This window comes from Euleptes europaea, chromosome 8, assembly GCF_029931775.1.
Source record: "Euleptes europaea isolate rEulEur1 chromosome 8, rEulEur1.hap1, whole genome shotgun sequence".
NCBI classification, from domain to species: domain Eukaryota; kingdom Metazoa; phylum Chordata; class Lepidosauria; order Squamata; family Sphaerodactylidae; genus Euleptes; species Euleptes europaea.
In genome coordinates this window covers 81,351,539-81,370,802 of record NC_079319.1, presented here as the reverse complement: position 1 = coordinate 81,370,802, position 19,264 = coordinate 81,351,539, and the positions used below count along the sequence as shown (strand labels likewise).

At 44.7% G+C, this 19,264-nt stretch overlaps 1 protein-coding gene across 1 annotated transcript in view; it reads left to right on the top strand.

Moving 5' to 3' along the window:
* GMDS (GDP-mannose 4,6-dehydratase) overlaps nt 1-19,264 on the top strand; it is a 415,034-nt gene that overhangs the window by 131,097 nt on the left and 264,673 nt on the right. The window contains exon 7 of the mRNA XM_056854322.1: nt 2,308-2,435. Coding sequence (XP_056710300.1) covers nt 2,308-2,435 — 128 coding nt within the window. The remainder of the gene's footprint in view (nt 1-2,307; nt 2,436-19,264) is intronic.

The following is a 19,264-nucleotide window of genomic DNA, read 5'->3' as shown; positions in this document are numbered from 1 at the left end:
TATTATTTATTTACTTCATTTATATCCTGTCTTTCTCCCCAATGGGAACCCAAAGTGAATTGCATCGTTCTCTTTTCCTCTGTTTTATCCTCACAACAACCCTGTGATGTAGGTTAGGCTGAGAGTGTGTGACTGGCCAAGTTCACCCAGCAAGCTTTCATGTCAGAGTGGGGATTCGAACCTGGGTCTCCTAAATCCTAGTCCAACACTCTAACCATTCCACCACGCTGGAACCTGATATATGTTAATATAGAATTGCCATGTTCAATTGGTTCTTGTAGGTTATCCGGGCTGTGTGACCGTGGTCTTGGTATTTTCTTTCCTGATGTTTCGCCAGCAGCTGTGGCAGGCATCTTCAGAGGAGTAACACTCAGTGTTGCTCCTCTGAAGATGCCGGCCACAGCTGCGGGCGAAACGTCAGGAAAGAAAATACCAAGACCACCTACTTATTGATTTCAGGGGAGTTCATGAAATGTACTGTCAGTGAAGTGCAAATAAGATCACAGCTTTAAAATCTAGTTCTAACTTAGTCAGGAATAAATCCTGTTAATTTAAATGGGACTGACTTCCAAATGAAGTGGGCTTAAACATTTCAAATATCTACAAATAATGTGCAGTAATTAAGTCTTGAGAGCCAGTGTGGGGCAGTGGTTCAAGTCTAGTATGTGGGAGACCCAGGTTCAAATCCCCGCTCTATCATGGAAGGTTGCTGGGTGACCTTGGGCCAGTCATATGCTCTCAGCCTAACCTACCTCACAGGATTGTTGTAAAGATAAAATAAAATGGAGAGGAGAATGGTGCATGTAAGCCACTTTGAGTCATTGGGGAGAAAAGCAGAGTAAAAAGTAAAAAGTTAAGAAGAAGGAGGAAGGTTGGGGTGTTCTGAGGCTTACACCACATAGACCTCAGGCTGCTCCTTAGCTTCCCACCACCTGCAAAGACTATGTTTTAGAGCTTATTCACCAGTGCGTGTCTATCCTGGCAATCACATTAACAGCCCATTCCTGAAATAACGGCGTGCGGAGTCGGCGGGGAAGAGGCACAGTGCCGTGATTACACGCACTTACGCTGGTGGCAAGGCCAGTCCCGCCGACGGCCGAGCGCCGTAGGCCCGCGCCTCACCCCTCCGCCGGCACGGCCTCTCCGTGGCGCAGGCAATGGTGTAGAGAGGCTGTACCGGTGCAGGGGGACGGGACGGGGGCAGGCCAGGGGGAGGACCCACCGGTTAGGCGGCTTCCTATCCCAGTTCGGCTGGTTACGCTGGCGCCGGGAATGGCGGTGCTGCACCTGCTTGTGAGCAGGCAACCTTGCTGTTTTCAACAAGGCTTTTAGCCCCGGCAAAACAAAAAAAAGCCGCGAAATGTCTTTTTTTTGGGTTTTACGGCGTGCACGAATCGGCTTAGGAAGAGGCGCCGCTGCGCCTCTTCCCCGCCGACTCCGCACGCCGTTATTTCAGGAATGGGCTGTTAGTGTGATTGCCAGGATAGACACGCACTGGTGAATAAGCTCTAAAACATAGTCTTTGCAGGTGGTGGGAAGGTAAGGAGCAGCCTGAGGTCTATGTGGTGTAAGCGCCAGTAATCTTTAACTAAGGTTTAGAAAACCTGGGGGGAAATTGTGTTTTCTACTCTCATACTGTAGAGTAGCAGTTACTTGATACCTCCCTCTTTCTCTTTTTCTCTCTAATTTTTATTATGTAGTAAAACTGTTTTTTCAAGCTAAGTGTCTGACACGGTTACAAATGTATATAGTTTGTTTTTTAACACTAAAACAATTATTTCTTCTTTTGGGGAGATTAAAGTTCTTGTTTTGTGTACATCTGGTCTCCTTGTTGGTTCTCACAAACAGACAAGGTTATTCCTTCTTAAAGACCAGGACAGAGGTGAGGTGAAGTGTGTTTTCTGTTTTCCTTGCTCAGTGTTCTAGTATCCAAATTATATTTTACCTTAACTTGCTGAAAAGTCCAAGGTTGTTCTTTAATGTTTTGTTTATATAATTTTGCTTTTAGAAACTTTCGTTCTAGTTTTTTTCTTCTTGGCCTTGTGCCTAATATGAACAGTTAACGTGTAGATTAGGAAGTTTTCAAAGAAAGGTATGTGATGAGAATGTATAGCTAATGTGACGTGTATGTTTGGCCCACCTTGCCTTGCAGAAGGAAGTGACAAATTATGACAGAGTTTAGATAACTGATGCAACAGGGCGGGTAGGCTGAAATAAATGATCATTAATTGTACTTCTAATGTTCAGCTGTGATGTAGTTACCAGGCAGTTTTTAATCCCTCTGTACTATCTTTCTTTTTCTTTTAGGGGCTAATTTTGTAACTCGAAAAATTAGCCGTTCAGTCGCTAAGATTCACCTTGGGCAACTGGAATGTTTCAGCTTGGGCAATTTGGATGCCAAAAGAGACTGGGGTCATGCCAAGGACTATGTTGAGGTATGTTATTGGTGAAATGCCTACTTCTGTGTGTCTTACTACAGTAGATTCAAGGAAAATATATGACCTGCAGGGACTATACTTGTAAATGAAACCATTCTCTAGCTTGTGTAGAGAAGTAGCTAACCTTGGAAGGTAACTTCCATGGAATCTGAGCATGCAAATAGATGTTTAGTTTTACATGAATTGCTGAAGTTCTCTGGGAAGGCTTTGGAAGCTGGAACACCTTAACTGAATATTTTTAGCCCATATTCTGTGCTACTTTATGTGTAATATAAATGTCAGATGTTTAAAATGCAGTGATAGCTTTCAAGATGTTGTTGTATCATGACCCCAAGGACAGCACATATTCAGACGGTGCTTTGCCAGCTGCACTAGCATTGTGGCGGCCATGAAACCTCTTTGGAGGTACCGCGGCAGCGCCTTGGTTGTGGTGTTTCCGGCTGCCGCAAGGCTCAGGAATGGGCAGTTTGTGTGGTTAAATGATTACTTAGAGAAGTCTGACAGTGTGAATTATCCCTTCCTCTTTCCATTTCAAATAGAGTTTTTAGAAATATCTGAATGAGTGATAAAAATGTTTCAATTGGATCAAAAATTTGAATAAGCAGAACAGATTTAAATATGCCTAAATTAAATATGTCTAAATTTTAAATGTTTTAAAATTTTGACATTAAATATGCCTAAATTTTAGGATAAGCTTTGTTGCCTTCCCATTACCTCCTTTCCAAACCAATCTCATTTGCAGTACAGAATTTGTTTGATGTGATTTGAGTGTGTGTTTGAGTGAGTGAGTGAGTGAGTGAGAGAGAGAGAGAGAGAGAGAGAATGAATCACCTGGCCTGATTTTGTGCAGATCAAGTTGCCAAGGTTGTTGGTTGCCCTGAAAATAAAAATATATTTTGTTTAGCAGTGTCACAAGAAGCAGTGCAATCCTAAGCATGCTTATTTAGAAGTAAGTCCCATTAAATTGAATGGGTGTGTTTAGGGTTGCAGCCTTAGTTTCTAAGTATACTGGCTACCAAGTAAAATGTACTCAGTTGAGGTCTCCAATCAGAACCCATGTTGGTGATGTAAGTAACATTCCAGATTCTTCACATGTTTTGAGACTGTCCCAAAATTATGCTGAAACAATTTCTAACTGTGCTAGAGGTCATCTTGAGTATCTCACTCCCCATGGATTAATTTATCTGTTTAATAGGGCCCTTGTTAGTTCCTGGAGACACTGAATATGCAAGAGGCAACTAATTCCTTACTACAATGTACAGTAACTTTAAAATGGGAATCCAGAATTTAATGGACTGGAAATCTAATCTTCACGGTTTTACACTGGAGTACATTTTCTGTAGAACACAGCAAAGCAGAGCATTTGTAAATGTTTTAGGGTCAAATTATGTGACATGGGGGAGTGATCTAGATAAGGACCACAACTCTTCACATTGTTTGTTAAATTTGAAATGGTACCACTTGGACCTTTAAGGTTTAAGGCATGAAAAAAGACTGGAACAATATGAGCGCTTTCCTTTTTTTCACCATTTGGGTTTAAAGCAACCGGTATAGGGAGGTGATTTCTTCTTTTGGGACACTGCATGTGTGGAAGAATTTGCACTTCCTTCCCTAGTGCTGTGACCTTTAACCAGATGTCCTAACCCCCACCCCCTTCCAGCTGCTTATTAGGGTCAAATTATACTTCTGAAATCCCATTCATGAAAGTGCAGTGTCATGTTTAGCATGGCAGTCATGTCCAGGTATTATTAGGCCACCTATTACAATATGTATTGTATGCTAAGCTGGAGAAGTACCCGTTTGGCCAACCCTGGATGGGATTCCTGGATTTCTTCTTATCACCAGATGCTCTCCCGCTGGACCCTGGTAAGGTGGTAGCAATAGGAGATTGGGCACCTCCCCAGACCATCAAGTGCATCTAGCAACTTCACCTTACTTTAAGCCCACCTTAAAGAATTGCTGTCTATCTCTGGGCTTCTGCCTATTTAACCCTTGACTTGAGTTTGAACTCTTTAATCCTGCCCTTAGATCTCAAAAAACAAAACAAAAACAAAACCCTTTTCAGGTACCTGGATATGCTTTTCCAGTGACTCCTGGTTTGTGATACAGAAAACAGGTGAATCTACTTCAGGACTCCATGAATACAGCAAGGGACGAGTGAGAATCTCTAATAGATGAGTCTGTAGATACTGCTCTGCTTACATCCATGGGGGAGAGTAAACTCTGGGGAAGGGCGGGGAGCAAAATCCACATCAATAGGATTTTGCCACCATCTCTGTCTGTAATACTGCTGGATATTAGCCATTTTCTACTTAGGGTTTGACAGCTACAAATCACTATTTGTTATTAGCTCATGATAAGAGAGGAACAGAGGAGGAAACATGAGAAGGGGGAGTTCTATACTGCTTGAACTCTGGCAAGTTGCTTTATGTGAGATGCCACAGTTAGGGTTGAAGGACGATCACCCCAAAAGTTGTCAAAGTTACAGCATTCAGAACATCTAGGGTCCTTTTTTTGTCATTGCTCCCTGGTTGTGAAATAACATCCCCAAACATAATTCTAGTTCTTTTGTTTTAGATGCCATGTTATTATTATTTTTAATCTTCTAGACTTCTAATAGTTGATTTAATTTTAGTGCTTCTAACCTCTTATATCCATTAGGATTTTTTATGCCAGTCTTATTTGTTGCATTATCCCTCTTGTAAAATACCTTGAGAACTTTTTCTGGGCACAAAGGTAGGTTACGTTTTCTAAATAAATAGATAAACAAAATTACTTATTTCGTATGATTGTTGTTTGAATAAACAATGGCTAACATTGAACAGTAAATCTGCTTGTTGAAATTGATTTAGCGTTCATAAGAATGTCAGACACTTAAATTATATTGAATGTTGTGATGCTTTTAATGACAGATATATATCATTGATAATTTTAAGTGTAATTATATTTTGAATGGTAGCCAATACCACTGTGAGTGGGTAGCTGGGGATAAGTAGTATATCAACAATACTGATATATGAATCTTCTGTGTCTTGTTATGTTCTGTGAAGTTAATTTATCCCTTTTTATTTGGTACAGTGCAGTACCATAAACCATATGCTAGATATGTTGTAATTCTAGTACAACAGCAAGCATTTAGCAGACAATGATTCATTCCTAAACAATGTAAAAAATACAAAGTCATCATACAGATATCCTCACAAACACCCAAGAGATCCATATTTCAAATTAATTTAGGTTCCCACAAACATATAACTTGGAGCAGCGAGAAAGTACTTATCAATCTATTACTTCTTACTTTACCAGCCAAATATTAATAGTTGCAAAATTATTTCAGGACAGGAAGAATTTTATTTGTAATGTTGTAATAAGATAGTTTGCAAATATATAGCCTTATTAACATTTGGTGTGGGAAAAACATTAGGATTGGTTCACATAAGGCTAACTGCCAGAGAATCTGCATTCATATAGTTTATGTGGTTATAGTCTACCTTTTTGTTAAAACTGAAGCAAAGTGATTCTTAGTACCTTCTATAATATCATTTAGTTTTTACTTATAGTCAGTCATATCTAATACAGCCACCTTTGCTGCATTTCCTCACAATTTTGGCACAGTGTTTGTTAAGAACTTGTTTGTGATATATGAAATTATTCCAGCAGATAGCTGAGTAATAGCTCTTTGGTATCAGTACTTTATTTATGTTGGATACTGTTGCTTCCATTTTTGTGGGAAACATCCCATTTTCTCTTGACAAATGGATGACCCCTTGTAGATCACCAGCAATTGTTTCTACTTTCCCCTTTAATTATTATCAAGTGCTTTCAGAAGATATGTTGAGCTTCTTCCATTCTCTCTCTTGTTCTTAATAAATAGTACAATAGCTCCTGCATTTGTATCTTTCCTTATACTACCTATATAGTTCATTACCATTACTATTAACATTCATTATACAGTTGTCTAGTTAGCTACTGTATACAGGAGACTTGTATTGCAATCTCAAAATTACCTACTTGAATATTTGTAGCTGAAAATATAAAGAAAATGAGACAGTTGCTTTTGAAATGTTGTTTTGTTACATCCATAGCTTTTAATAGATTTAGGTAAATATCCTGGTCATCCTTTAAAGGAAAAGGTCCCCTCTGCAAGCTCTGAGACATTCCTGACCCATGGGGTGACGTCACATCCTGACGTTTACTAGGCAGACTTTGTTTACGGGGTGGTTTGCCAATTGCCTTCCCCAGTCATCTTCCCTTTACCCTCAGCAAGCTGGGTACTCATTTTACCAACCTCGGAAGGATGGAAGGCTGAGTCAACCTTGAGCCGGCTACCTGAAACCAACTTTCGTTGGGATCGAACTCATGTCATGAGCAGAGCTTGGACGGCAGTACTGCATCTTATCACTCTGCGCCACGGGGCTCCTAGGTCATCCTTTAGGACTTATTTATTTATTTTATTTATAGTCTGCATTGCTCACCCCAAGGCCAAATGGGAGAGGGCCTCCAGCTGTTACTGAGTAACTTTTTTTCTTAAATTGGGATGAGCTATGAAATATATTAAAACAGGTGATTTTAAATTAAATGAAAATTTGAAGAAATGTTGCTTTTCCCTTTTTTTGAAACCACATAGTGATTTCAGTCATAGGAACTCTGGAGAAGGGTCATAATAAACATATAATAAATAGTTTATCTATCTAAACAATTGGTGATACTCTTAAGTTTATAAGGACATCATCTGCCAAATTTGCTTTCATTTGTAAGAGATCAATAAAACAGTCAACATTTTGTTCTGGAATACAATGCCCTTACTGCTGAAAAGGCCCCATATCTGTAAGTTGTTGAAGTTGTCACCTCATCACCTCATCAGCACAGATACAATGTATTTTTCAACTTTGCATTAAAAAGTCATTCAAACCACATTGTACTGCTTTCTAACCACACTCCATTGCGTTTAATGAGATGCACACTCCAATGTGCACACTTGTCCAAATTTGATTGTAACTGTGTGTGTGTATAGTGCCATCAAGTTGCAGCCGACTTATGGCAACCTAGTAGGGTTTTCAAGGCAAGAGACTAACAGAGGTGGTTTGCCATTGTCTTCTTCTGCATAACAACTCTGGTATTCCTTGGTGGTCTCCCACTCAAGTACTAGCCAGGGCTGACTCTGCTTAGCTTCTGAGATTTGACGGGATCACGCCTGTGCCATCCAGGTCAGGGCTCGATTGTAACTAGTCATGTATAAATACCTTTTAAAGGGTAACTATTGTTGGGGTGGGATATAACTTCAGCAGACTCACAGTGCATTCCTGAGACCACAGGTGTGCCATGGCGACGGTGTGAGGTGCAGCAATGGTGCAGCTGGGAGGCCTCCTAAGGGGCCTCGCGGCGCCATGTGCTACAAAGAAAAAGGGGAAAGTAGAAAAAGAAGGGAGAGGGCGAGGAGCGGGGATGCGGCGGCTCAGAACTGCCAACGCGCAGGCTGAGGCCAGGCTGGCCCGTCAGAATCTGCAGGGCAACTTCCGGGGGAGGGGTGTTGGTTGGGGGAGGCCAGGCAGGAGAGAGGGAGAGCAGGGTGGGAGAAGAAGGTCCAGAGATCTCTCGGAGGGCCAGGAGAATGGCAAAAGGACAGCTCCGAGGGCTCGGAGACAGGTTGCCCTGTTTTGGAAGCGCTACCTTTGTGGGTCCCCACAACCCTCCAAGTTGCACCCAAGCACCACTCTTTCCCTTGACATCAGCTCCAGGGTGGGGCGGGGGCTGGCAGTGACACCACTGACTCCAATAAGGGCTGGGAAGCCTAATGTCGGCCACGCCATCCGGGGGTTCGGCCCCATCCGCAGTAGTGGGAGGATGGGGCCGGGGCCCCCTCAGGAATGGGTCAACCCTCTCCTGATGGGCGTTTGCGTGCTCTGTCTTTACACCATGGAAAAGGTTGTCCCCCTGAAGAGGGGTGAGGGGGAAAGGGGAGTGGGGGGGGGGAACACAGCCAGCGGCCATCCATTGGGGCTAACCATAAGAGCGTATGCCATTCTGCTGGATTAGCTGAATCCTTCTAGTCATCGGGGCGAGTCACGGGAAGAGCTCATCTTCACAGACAGCTGCTCCCATGGCTGTGAGGGCCCCAGGGATCGCAGCAGCGAGTGCTTGGGATGATCTGGCTCGGAAGGCAGCCAGACCCCACGGGGATGGGATGACAGGCGGTGGAGCCACCTGTGTGGAAGTGCAACATCAACAAGTCAGTGTGGACAGAGTTCTGGGGAAAATGGGGGTCCTAGGCACAGGAGGGCAGTGAGGGGCCATCTCCATACTGTCACCAGGAGAACCGGGAGGAGACGGCTGGCCGGGAGCAAGTTGCAAAGGCTGGAGGAGTCAACATGCTAATTGATGCGAGGGTCCATTGGATATGCCAGTGTAGCAAAGGTGACCCACGCCCTCTCGAACCTCCCTTCTGGCTCAGTGGCCACCATGGGAGCTGGCCAGCCGCTGAATCACAGCTGCACAAGAGTACAACCACCAGGCTTTGGCCGCCATGGAGACGGCAGCAACAGGGACCCTTACATGGCTGGCCACATCCCTCCCTGGGGTCTGGGAGTGCCGTGCGTGCCATGGCGGCCTCTACCCACCCACCCCTCCTCCACTCTTCTGCCACCAAGCCATGAGTCAGGAGGCACCGCCATCAGCGAGATAGTGTTTACTGGGAGGCACCGGGGCGTGGCAAGTTTGAGGACACACCAGAAGGGGATTGGAAAGACTGAGGAAATCCGAGGGAAGATGCCCATGGTGCTGGGTGCAGTGTCAGTGCAGATGGCCACATCCCCTCCTTTCTGTCCTCTCTGCCGACGCCAGGGGGTGGCCGGGGCCATTGAACTGCGGGATGGAGAGGGGGAAGGTGTGCGTGTATGGGGAGAGGTTGCCTGAAAGCTCTGTCTTTGAACCAAGGGAAAGGTGGACCCCCTGAAGAGGGGGTGGGCCTACCACCATCTGAGCTTGGAGGTGTCTTGCAGGAGTGAGCGCACCTCTGATGGGTGGAGCAGCGGCCGATGGATAGTTCCATTGGCCCCATTTTTTACGTGGGCCAGTATGTAAAAGTTTCCCGCCAACGGGGCGAAACACACGAACGATGCATCTGTACAGTTGGCTGTTCCTGTGGCCGTGCAGGCCCCGTGCAACCCAGCTGCTTAGGCGTGGGATGTCCAAGCTCGGAAGACAGTGCTGGTGGTGGGGGTGGGGGTAGGAGTGGTGGTGGAACGCAGGGTGGTCAACGTTGTAGGATTAATGGTGGGCTTGCGAGCATGGCTGCAGCGCTTGAGCCTGCCACGTCAATCGACAGTAAATGTTTGGGTTCCAGGGCTGGCTCGATGCCATCACTTAGATGGGTTGGGACCCCCCAACAAGGGAAAACACATCCTGAACAGATGTGTCTTTCCACGGCTGTGCAATGCCCGAGGAGGGCAGCCACGGAGAATATGTGAGCGGCAGCAGCAAAAGAGCCACAGCCGACTGCCTTCTATTGGGTGGAGGTGTGCAGGTGGTGAGCATGGGAGGGCTGCCAAACATAGAGTGGCCCCGGGTGAGGAAGCGACAGAGGCAGTCAGGTGTGCACAAGTTCATACACACTAGCCTGGTGTGTGCTCGGCGTGCCCTGGATGCATGGGTGGGCCGGTATGGGCGGCCAGAGGGCCCAATCATTGGACATGCAAATGAAGGGGCGGCTCATGGCAGCTGCAATGTATCAGCAGTAGCGAGCCACCCCATCGAGGCTCATTACCGTGATTTCCTACTCCCGCCCTTTCCACCCTTCGCCCTCTTGACAGGGCTCCCACCCAGCACATGGCCTATGCTCCCTCACCTCCCCCCAGTTGATGGGGACTGAGTTCCGAGAGTGAGAAGGCCATCCCCGGGGTGATGCTGGCTCCCCTGCCTGGGCTGGCTGTACTAGGGCGCCAAGACCCTCCCGTTCCCTTCCCCAAGTACAATGCAGGCGCTCGGTGTAACAAACACAACTTTATTTTCACACGAGTTGGAGACTGGCAGGTGAAAGGGCAGGGGTGGAGCGGCAGGGTAGGGCACTGCTGGAGTTCCAGGTGTCAGACTGGGTGTTGGTTGGGCCAGGGGGTCGGAGATCCACCACGGTGCTTGGAGGCGAAGGTAGTGCTGTCTCGCTGAACTGCTTCTGCCCTTGTGACAGCATGTGTGTGGGTGGTTGAAGGCGGCAGGGCGGCTGTCGGAGAGACCTGCAACAAGAAAAATGGGTCTGAGGGGAGATGGGCAGCTGACCCCTGGGTGGCATGTGGGCCATCCAGGAGTCTAGCTCCAACGGCGTGGCAGTGGTCCAGGCCCGTGGCTGTGGCGCGCGTCAGCATCATCATCACAAGGCTGTCTGTGGAGGCTGGAGAATGGCTGAGGGCGAGGCTGGTGTGATTTGCTGCCGGCCGGGGTGAGGGCATCAGCAGTGAGGGAGAGGCAGAGCGGCATGGATGTGGTGGCGAACCCCCGGGCTGCCCAGAACTCTGCCGGCATCTGAAAAAGAAACACAGAGAGGGATGAGAGCCGACCTCGCCCTGGCCTTCCATGAAGGCTCTCACTTTAATGAGGCCAGTTGTGTGCCTCAACAATTCCAATGGTTAGGGTGGAGGGGGGAAGTATGGTGCCAGGCTGCAGAGGTGGTCCTCCCCACCAGAAGCTCCCCCCAGAGAGGGCAGCTGGAGGAGCCATAGCGCCAAGCTCCCTCCAACAGGGAGTTGGAGCAAGAACAATGCAAAGTCCCCGCAGAGAGGGGAGTTGGAGCGAGAACAATGCAAATAGGGGAGCTGGAGTGAGAACAATTCAAAGCCCAGCAGAGAGGGGAGTTGGAGTGAGAAAAACGCAAAGTCCCGACCCCCCTGCACAGACAGGCAGTATGCCGGCCCATGCAAGCCTTACCTGTCAAGTGAGCCCCAGCTTATGAGGGAAATGTCCACCTCTGAGGCCCCTCCTCCAGGTGTGTGTGTGTGCTGCCACTTCCTGGACCGGCCCCATTGGCCGGCCTCCTAGTCAGGTTCCAGAGGCGCCAGGCTGAGATGGGCGGTGCTTGGGCTTGGTGGAGAGACGAGGGTCCAGAGGATTTGCATGGAGGTCAATGAGCTGCGCCAGGTCAATACCTGCTGTAACTTTTCGGTGGCAAAAGTGGGTGTTCCCGGCATGAAAGGGCCTTAGGAGGCATCCTAGCCGGCGGAATGTCCCCGGGAACGCCCCTGTCTCTGCTGGCAGACGCTTCTGCGCCACTCGGGAGCTTGCATAGCCCTTGCATTGGCACAGCCACGCCGTCCCCCTCCACCGCCTCCCACCTCCGGAGTAACTCGACTTACGCCGGTGCCCAGGCTATTTGTGCCGGTGTAAGTGCCTTTTACGCTGGCGCGAGGCCCTGTGGGCCTCCTAAGCACTTTCACCACCAAAGCCCAGGATTGCGCTGTCAGTGAATTCCATACACAGTATAAATATTTTAGCAAATTAAGTTGAATTGTCATGGACTCTTCAATTGTAGCCATTAAATTTTGTACAGTATTACAGAGAAGAGAATCTGTCATCAATTTTTTTTTTTGCCATTTGTACATGAAACAACTGTGATTCTTCTTCCATGTCAGGGAACATTCCCCAAATCTACAGGGTATATTTAATATGCCACTTCTAGTTTTAGAACAAATACTTGAAATTTCAGCAGTAGGTGTTTTGTGATATGGCTTGACCTAACAAATAATGTTAGTGATCCAAATATAGAGCAGCTGAACTTTGCAATTGGGCTTCTTTGGCAGGCTTTAAAGTTATCTCAGGGGACCAACAGTTCTGGTTACTAGGATAAATATCTGGAGAAATTTTATTGCTGCCAAGCAGTATTATTGCATGGTTGTCCTTACTCTTTCTACAACGCCATGTTTTCTTCCAGTCTCTCCCACGTTTCTATCAAGACATAAATAAGAGAATCAATATGACACAAATCTGCCTGCCAACATGCTTCACCTAAAATAACACCTTCTTATCTAGGATTCCCCTCTGATCCTTTTCTTCATCTAAAGCTGACCTGCACTCTCTTGCAATAGTATTTATTTGTTAGATTTCTATGCCACTCATTCCTGAGCAAGTCAGGCTCTGAGCAGCTCACAACAATTACAATACAATTTAAAACCATAATTTGCACATTAAAACTAAATTCTTGAATTAAAATCAGGAGCCCTTGGCTACAGTGGCATGAAACAATGATGGCAAAACCATACAGAGGGGAGGAAGCACACAACAGAATAAATTATCAACAAAGAAAAGGGAAAAGGAAGGGGCAGGGAGGCCACCAAGATGGAAACCATCGCTGTGGAAGTGTTTCAAGTCTCGCAGGGCCCTGATCTCACTAGGCATGATATTCCACCAGACCAAAAGTAAGTAAGTAGAAATAAGTCCTGTGATATAGAAAAGTAAACTGTCACAAGCCTTTCCCGTACTTTGCTGGAAGAGCAAACCTTCATAGAACAATTCTTAGCCAGACTAAAAGGAAATGTTATATTGTACTGTGAGAGGAAAATATTTCCTCGCAGGAAGTGGAGAAGGAGAATGGACACACTCCTCATCCACCTTTCACTGTCTCACTCGTGGTGGAACTTTAAGGCCCTTTAATGCAGAAGCAGATTGGCCATGAAGGCCACTGAGAAATGTTCTGGTGGGGCGACAGCTTGGGGTTCTGCAGCTCCAATCCCAAGCGGGCACAATCCTCCCTAAGCCAGTGGCCCTTGCACCATGAGGTGTGAGGAAGCAGGCAACTGGCCCAGTCTCACTTTCATGGCAAGGGGCGGACCTGGGACAGCCTTGGGCATGCAGCTCATTGAGGCAGTATTATGCAGCGAGCAACCAGCTCAGCCTCAGGCACAGCCTGACCCAACGTTGCTCTTGTATGCAGCACAATAAGACCCTGGCCTGGCCTGGTTCACACAGCCTCACTCAGTTGCTCAATGAGGGTTAGGCCAGCTCACCCTTCCTCCTTTGGGCAGTGCCGCCAGGCCAGACTGGGGTGGGAATTCCAGGGTGGTTTTTTCCTACCAGTCCACCCCTGCTTTGATGCCTGTGCCTTCTGCCCCACAGATGACTGTATTTACCATCACACTCCTATTTTGAGTATGATGAACTGCCAGAATGGGGAATAATTTGATAAATCATTTTAAAAAATGTTTTTGAGTATTGGTTTGTAGCCATTTTGTGAGGGGACTTACAAACACATTTTTAAAAACTGTAACTAGGTCAACCTGTTCTATTGAACTACTTTATAATCAGAAATTTCTCTATTAATACCAAATCACAAGTGATTGGCCCAAACTAAATGTAGTTATAAGCTCAAATTAAATGTGAGGTACAGTAATACATATCTTTCTGTTGCCATTTTTTAAAACCAAGAGCAGTCTTGGGAGGTTGTTAGTTAAAGCAGAATAATGGAATATGGAGTGGATGTCTGATCCATTCCCTTCCAAATACTTTTTCTTCACGTAGTTGTCCCCAGAATCTGTTTCTGCTTCAAACAAGAGGCAAACAATAGCTAGAGAGAAAAGGATTAGGCAACCCTTCCACACCACATTTCTCTGTTTAAACGTACATTTTTTGAGCTGTAGTTTGGTTACAAGAGGTGTGTGTAACTTCATATTTGGGCTGTAGAATACAGTGAGTATATGGCAGCTAAAATTCAGTATGTGTACCTTTTAAGAAGGTATAAACACATAAAAAGAACAACTACTTTCTGTAGTGAGAGAACTAATCCCAGTTCTAGTTGCTGAAGTACAAGAGTATCAAATTTGCTGAATTTCTTGTGACATACTATCTGTTCTTCAAATAAGTTGCTTAATGGAGGATTACTGTAGTAACTTCATCTTAAAATATAGCATGGGCATAACATAAATGTGATTTGCAAGTTCTAGTCTTAAAATATCACTGATTATTTGATTCAGTGGCAAAGTGGTAACTGCTACATGTACATTACATTATTGTCACAGAGGAAGCTGGGGTCTTAGTGAGTCTGCAGCTCTGGGCAAAAGTCCAGGATGGGGCCTTAGAATCATGGCCATAACCACTACCCCAGGCTCAAGCAAGGAGGGTATGCACACTGGCCGGCTGCCACCCAAGTCTTAGAGAAAGCGGATGCAAATGTGACCTGGCTGCTACCTGATCCAGGCCCCTGAGGGGACAGATGAGGATGCATGGCAGCCAGCCACTTCCAGAGCCCCAAAGGGGACAGGTAGCAACTGAGCCAAGTGGCCACTGCCCAAGTCTAGAGGGGGTAGGTGTGCAGCAACCAGCTGCTTCTTTAATCTTCCATGGGGGGCAGGACAATGAAAGGTTAACGGCCTCCCCGCCTGGGATCTGGGGAACCTACTTTGGATGTTCCAGGGCTGAGACCCTGGAGGAAGCTGATAGACTTCAAATTCCTTGTACTTCTTCCTAATAGATCTCTCTTTGCCTTTATTTATTTATTTATTTATTTATTTATTTATTTATTTATTTATTTTTCATACTTCTAAGCCGCCCTCCCCCGGGCAGGTCGGGCTCAGGGCGGGTAACAGCATTAAAATGTACAACTATGACATTGACAACATTTCATTTGTTACTTAAATGGATGCTACTTCACATGATTTTGTGCGATTGATGCATAATATAATCTCATTCAACTAAATTTGTTGAGTATTTTTCATGAATTTAGCTGAAAACTTGATAAGATCGTTGAAGCCTCCTCAAATGTAACTAAGGAAAATGAAGGCAGTTCTTCTGACAACAGGTGCATATTTCCTTAGGGTATAAATGGATTGTGATTATTCTGATTTGGTTTCTGTGCATGTATCCCAGGTAAATGAAAATCCATCAACAAACTGGAATTGTCTCATTAGTTCTACTGATTTTTGGCAAATCCCAACAAAACTACCTGCATCAACTAATTGTGCCCAACCATGATTCGACACAGAGTGTCTAGATGCAAAAAGGGCTTTAATCACAGCTTGCCATTTATATAGAAATGCTGTTAGTGAAGAAAGGCAGGCAGCTCAACTCTCTTTTCTTTCCCTGAAAAAATATTTCAAGCAACTAGTTGTTTGCAGAAAGAAAGCGAACACTCGAGTACTCTGGAGGAGTCTTATACAGGCGGCAAAAGATAGGAATGCTACACTCTTTTGGAAGCTGTCATCAGGGTACGCTTTTAAAGAGACATCTCCCCTAGACTCACATATTCCTCCAGATGTCTGGGCATTATATTTCCAAAATATGTATAGGGATTCCTCACAGGCTCCTTCCTTACAAAAGATCAAGGACCTGCCCTTAGTGGCCCCCAGTTTCTGTAAGGGAGGCTGAATCCTTAATCGGTCAACTAAGAGGAGGGAAAGCTCCTGGAGCAGACTGTATTCCACCTGAATTCCTGAAAAATAAGAAAGACTGGTGGGCCCCTTTCCTGGCATCATTCCTTACCTACATTGATAGAACTGGACATATTCCCAAGGATTAGGGTACAGCGATAGTGGTGTCCTTTTATAAGAAGGGAAGGAGAGATGACCCTGCAAATTACAGGCCTATTAGTCTACAAGCAGTGCATTCCTGAGCGAAATGCCTGCGTCGGGCTTAGGAGGCAACGCCGTGGCATGCCTCCTAAGGAGGTTTCGGCGCTGCCTCCTTAGGAGGTTTCTCCTTTGCTTAACACTTTCCCTGACCAACCAGATGAGTTTATGGCTAAGAAGCTCCTAACTGATGAAAAATCACAGTTTACACTCTTGACTGCTAAATTCTGCTCTGCAGCGATTAAAATACGTTGTACCCTGACAGGATAAGAGTAACAGAAATACTTTATTACTCAAAATATTAAGGGGGTCACACCAAGTTATACAATGTTTATATAAATTTTATTCATACATGTAATATGTAATTTTTAGGCTTAGATTATTTGTAGTAGTAATTGGTATAGTTTTCATTGTTTTTATACCATTGAAGGCCACTTCACATTAACTCTTTTATGTGTTAATTCTATGTAAGTTATATTTTCCATTGGGTACACACAATTGGAATTGGTCTTATGTGTGTGCAGGCTGTGACTCAAAGCACCCAATTCAACTCAGTTTTATTAAATTTTGCAAAGCATGCTGATTCATAATCAGGACGAGTATGTCAAACAGTTCAAAGATTGCATTAATGCAAGGAAGATCACTGAAAAGCCATCTTATATTCTGCATGGACAAAATGGTTGTGAAAAGCAGCTAGTGCCCAGTTGTCCTTTGTATACCTACTGTGGCTAACCTTTGCAGCTAGATATTCCATACAGGGAGGCCAGCGGCAGATCAGGATCCCAGTCATCTGGGGGCGCGGGAGGTATGATGGTGGGAGCAGGTGTTTTAAGGGAAGGAGTTGGAGATATGGATATTCTCAGACTCCTTCCAACCTGTGTCCCATCTCAAGAAACGAAGGTATGGTAGCTAGGATTAACCCATCTCTGACACTGATGCTGTGCAACGCCAGGTCCATTGGTAATAAGACTGCCACCCTGCAAAGTTATTTCATTGTGCAGGGTGTGGATCTGGTGTGTGTGACCGAGACCTGGGTGCAAGAGGGTGAGACTGTCATCCTAAAAGATCTTGCACCTCCAGGTTTCTCTGTCGTCAGTCTCAGACAATGGGCCGGGGGGAGGGGTGTTGCTTGTCCGGGAGGCTTTCTACTTCATGGCTCTACGCAGCCTGGAGATCTCTGGCACTGAATGTATGGGCCTGGTATGGGGCTGTTGACTGCCCTGTTGGCCCTGCATACCGGAGACACCACTGAGTTGCATCATTTGGGCACTTATGTACCACTGTATTCTGATTTTAGTATTTGTTATATACATGGGGCTATTGTTGTTGTTGTTGTTGTTGTTGTTGTTATATAAATGGTTTTATTGAATTTAATTGTTGTTTAATCTGTTTAATTTTGTTATCAGCCACTCTGAGCCCGGCTTTGTCGGGGAGAGCGGCATCGAAGAATGAAAAATAAATAAATGAAAAATTCTCATACTTCTCCCTTGCAGTTGCCCTTGGATGCATCCTTCCCTCTTAGTGGTTCTAGGTAGCATCTTCACTCTGTAGCTAACATGAGTGCCACCTAGTGCTGCGTTTTTGTCTGTGGTTATGTTTTCTTTAAATTCTCTGGAATCATAACACCTACAGAATCTAAGGGCCACTCAACTTTTACTGTAGAAGGGAGTGCATTTTAGAGACTTAGAAATAGCAGCTTCTACCCCAGAACAGCTAAATATCATCTTGTGTACAAACTAGGAATTAGCCTTTGCCCCCCACCCCCGATTCAGTTCTAATAAATATCTTATCTCATCCACTTCGTCCTTTCAGTCTCCTGTGTTACTGAATTTTTCACACAGTGATCTTAGATGCTCAGTTAAATAATAAAATCTCATTGTACTAGAAACTTTAAAAATATGGCCTGGATACTTCCATGAGTGCACTACAATTCTCTGGATTTCACTTTTTGGCTGGAGCTTGTCACACTTTACTGGAAGCTTGTCCTAACATTTCTGCCACCTTTCTTGAATAGCTTTTCAGAGGCATGGACTGATGAACTGGGAAAGTGTTGCTTTGTCTCAAAAGCACTGAAGCCCATGTGAATGCTCCATCCTCATAGATACTGCCCTATGAGCTGCTTGTTTAATTTTACTATGTGTTCTCCTTTTCTTTTATGGAGTTTTTTATCTATTATTTCAACTATTACCACACTGGTTTCTAGCCAAACAAGCAATATATTGTCTTGTTAAAGAAAAATGATAATAGAAGAGAAACTTGATATTAAAAAGATTTCATCAGAATTTCACAGATAAATGTTTTCCTTAAAATATGAAGTAATTCTAGAGTTATTTTCATGTAAATAGTTGCAGAATTCCTTAAGAGTATTTTAAAGTACAGGTTTCCTGAAGATACCACAAATCCTATTTATAGAGATTAGGCTGGCTATTTAATATCACATGTATTTAGGCTTGTTACTTGATTTAAATGGATAGTTTTTACCTTATTCTTTGTAGACATAAAACTTGGCAATAGATACTTGCTTAATCATCAAACAAGATTTTGATTGTGATGAAGGAAGATCTGATATAGGATGACATCCATCTAGACCCTATTGGAAGACAATAGAACATCCTCTCTAATGAAAGTAACTCATCAGGGAAAGCATCAAATCTGCTTCTTTGCATTTTGCTGAATACAGATGATAGCCATGATTAACTGAAATGAGTAACTGGGGATTTATTGTTTTCTTAGCGATAAGACATGGATTTCCTTCATTGGCACTCCTGGTAAATAGTTTGGACTTTGCTAAATGTGTATAGCATTGTTTTGTTTTTATCATCTTGGGGTCTTTTACTAATCCTTTTCCTAAAAAATTTAAGACACATAGCCTTTTATTGCAAATTGTCTGAACTGTTTGTCATTTGGCCACAGGAGTTGGAGATCCTTTCTTTGCATGGTGTGCTCCCCATCCAACACTGCTTTTTCTGTTCAGAGCTTGCCCTTCTCCCCAAAGCTAAAATAAATCAAAGTTGGTCGAGACTCAGTCGCAATAAATCAAGACCTGTCCAAAACTGGAGCCTGCCCAGTCAAAATGTCATAGCTTGGCTTTCACTGAGGATTAATTAAAGGGCTGATATAAAGCCCAGATGTGCTTCAGGAGAGTAGCAAAATGCATGGTGGTGGCCATGCCTTTTAAAAACCGAAGGCTTCCCATGAATCTGCCCACCCAAGTATATGGAGGAGGATAAGACTTGGAGGGAGAAAAGCTGGGAGAAAACTGAATCAAGTGTGTTCTCAAATTTT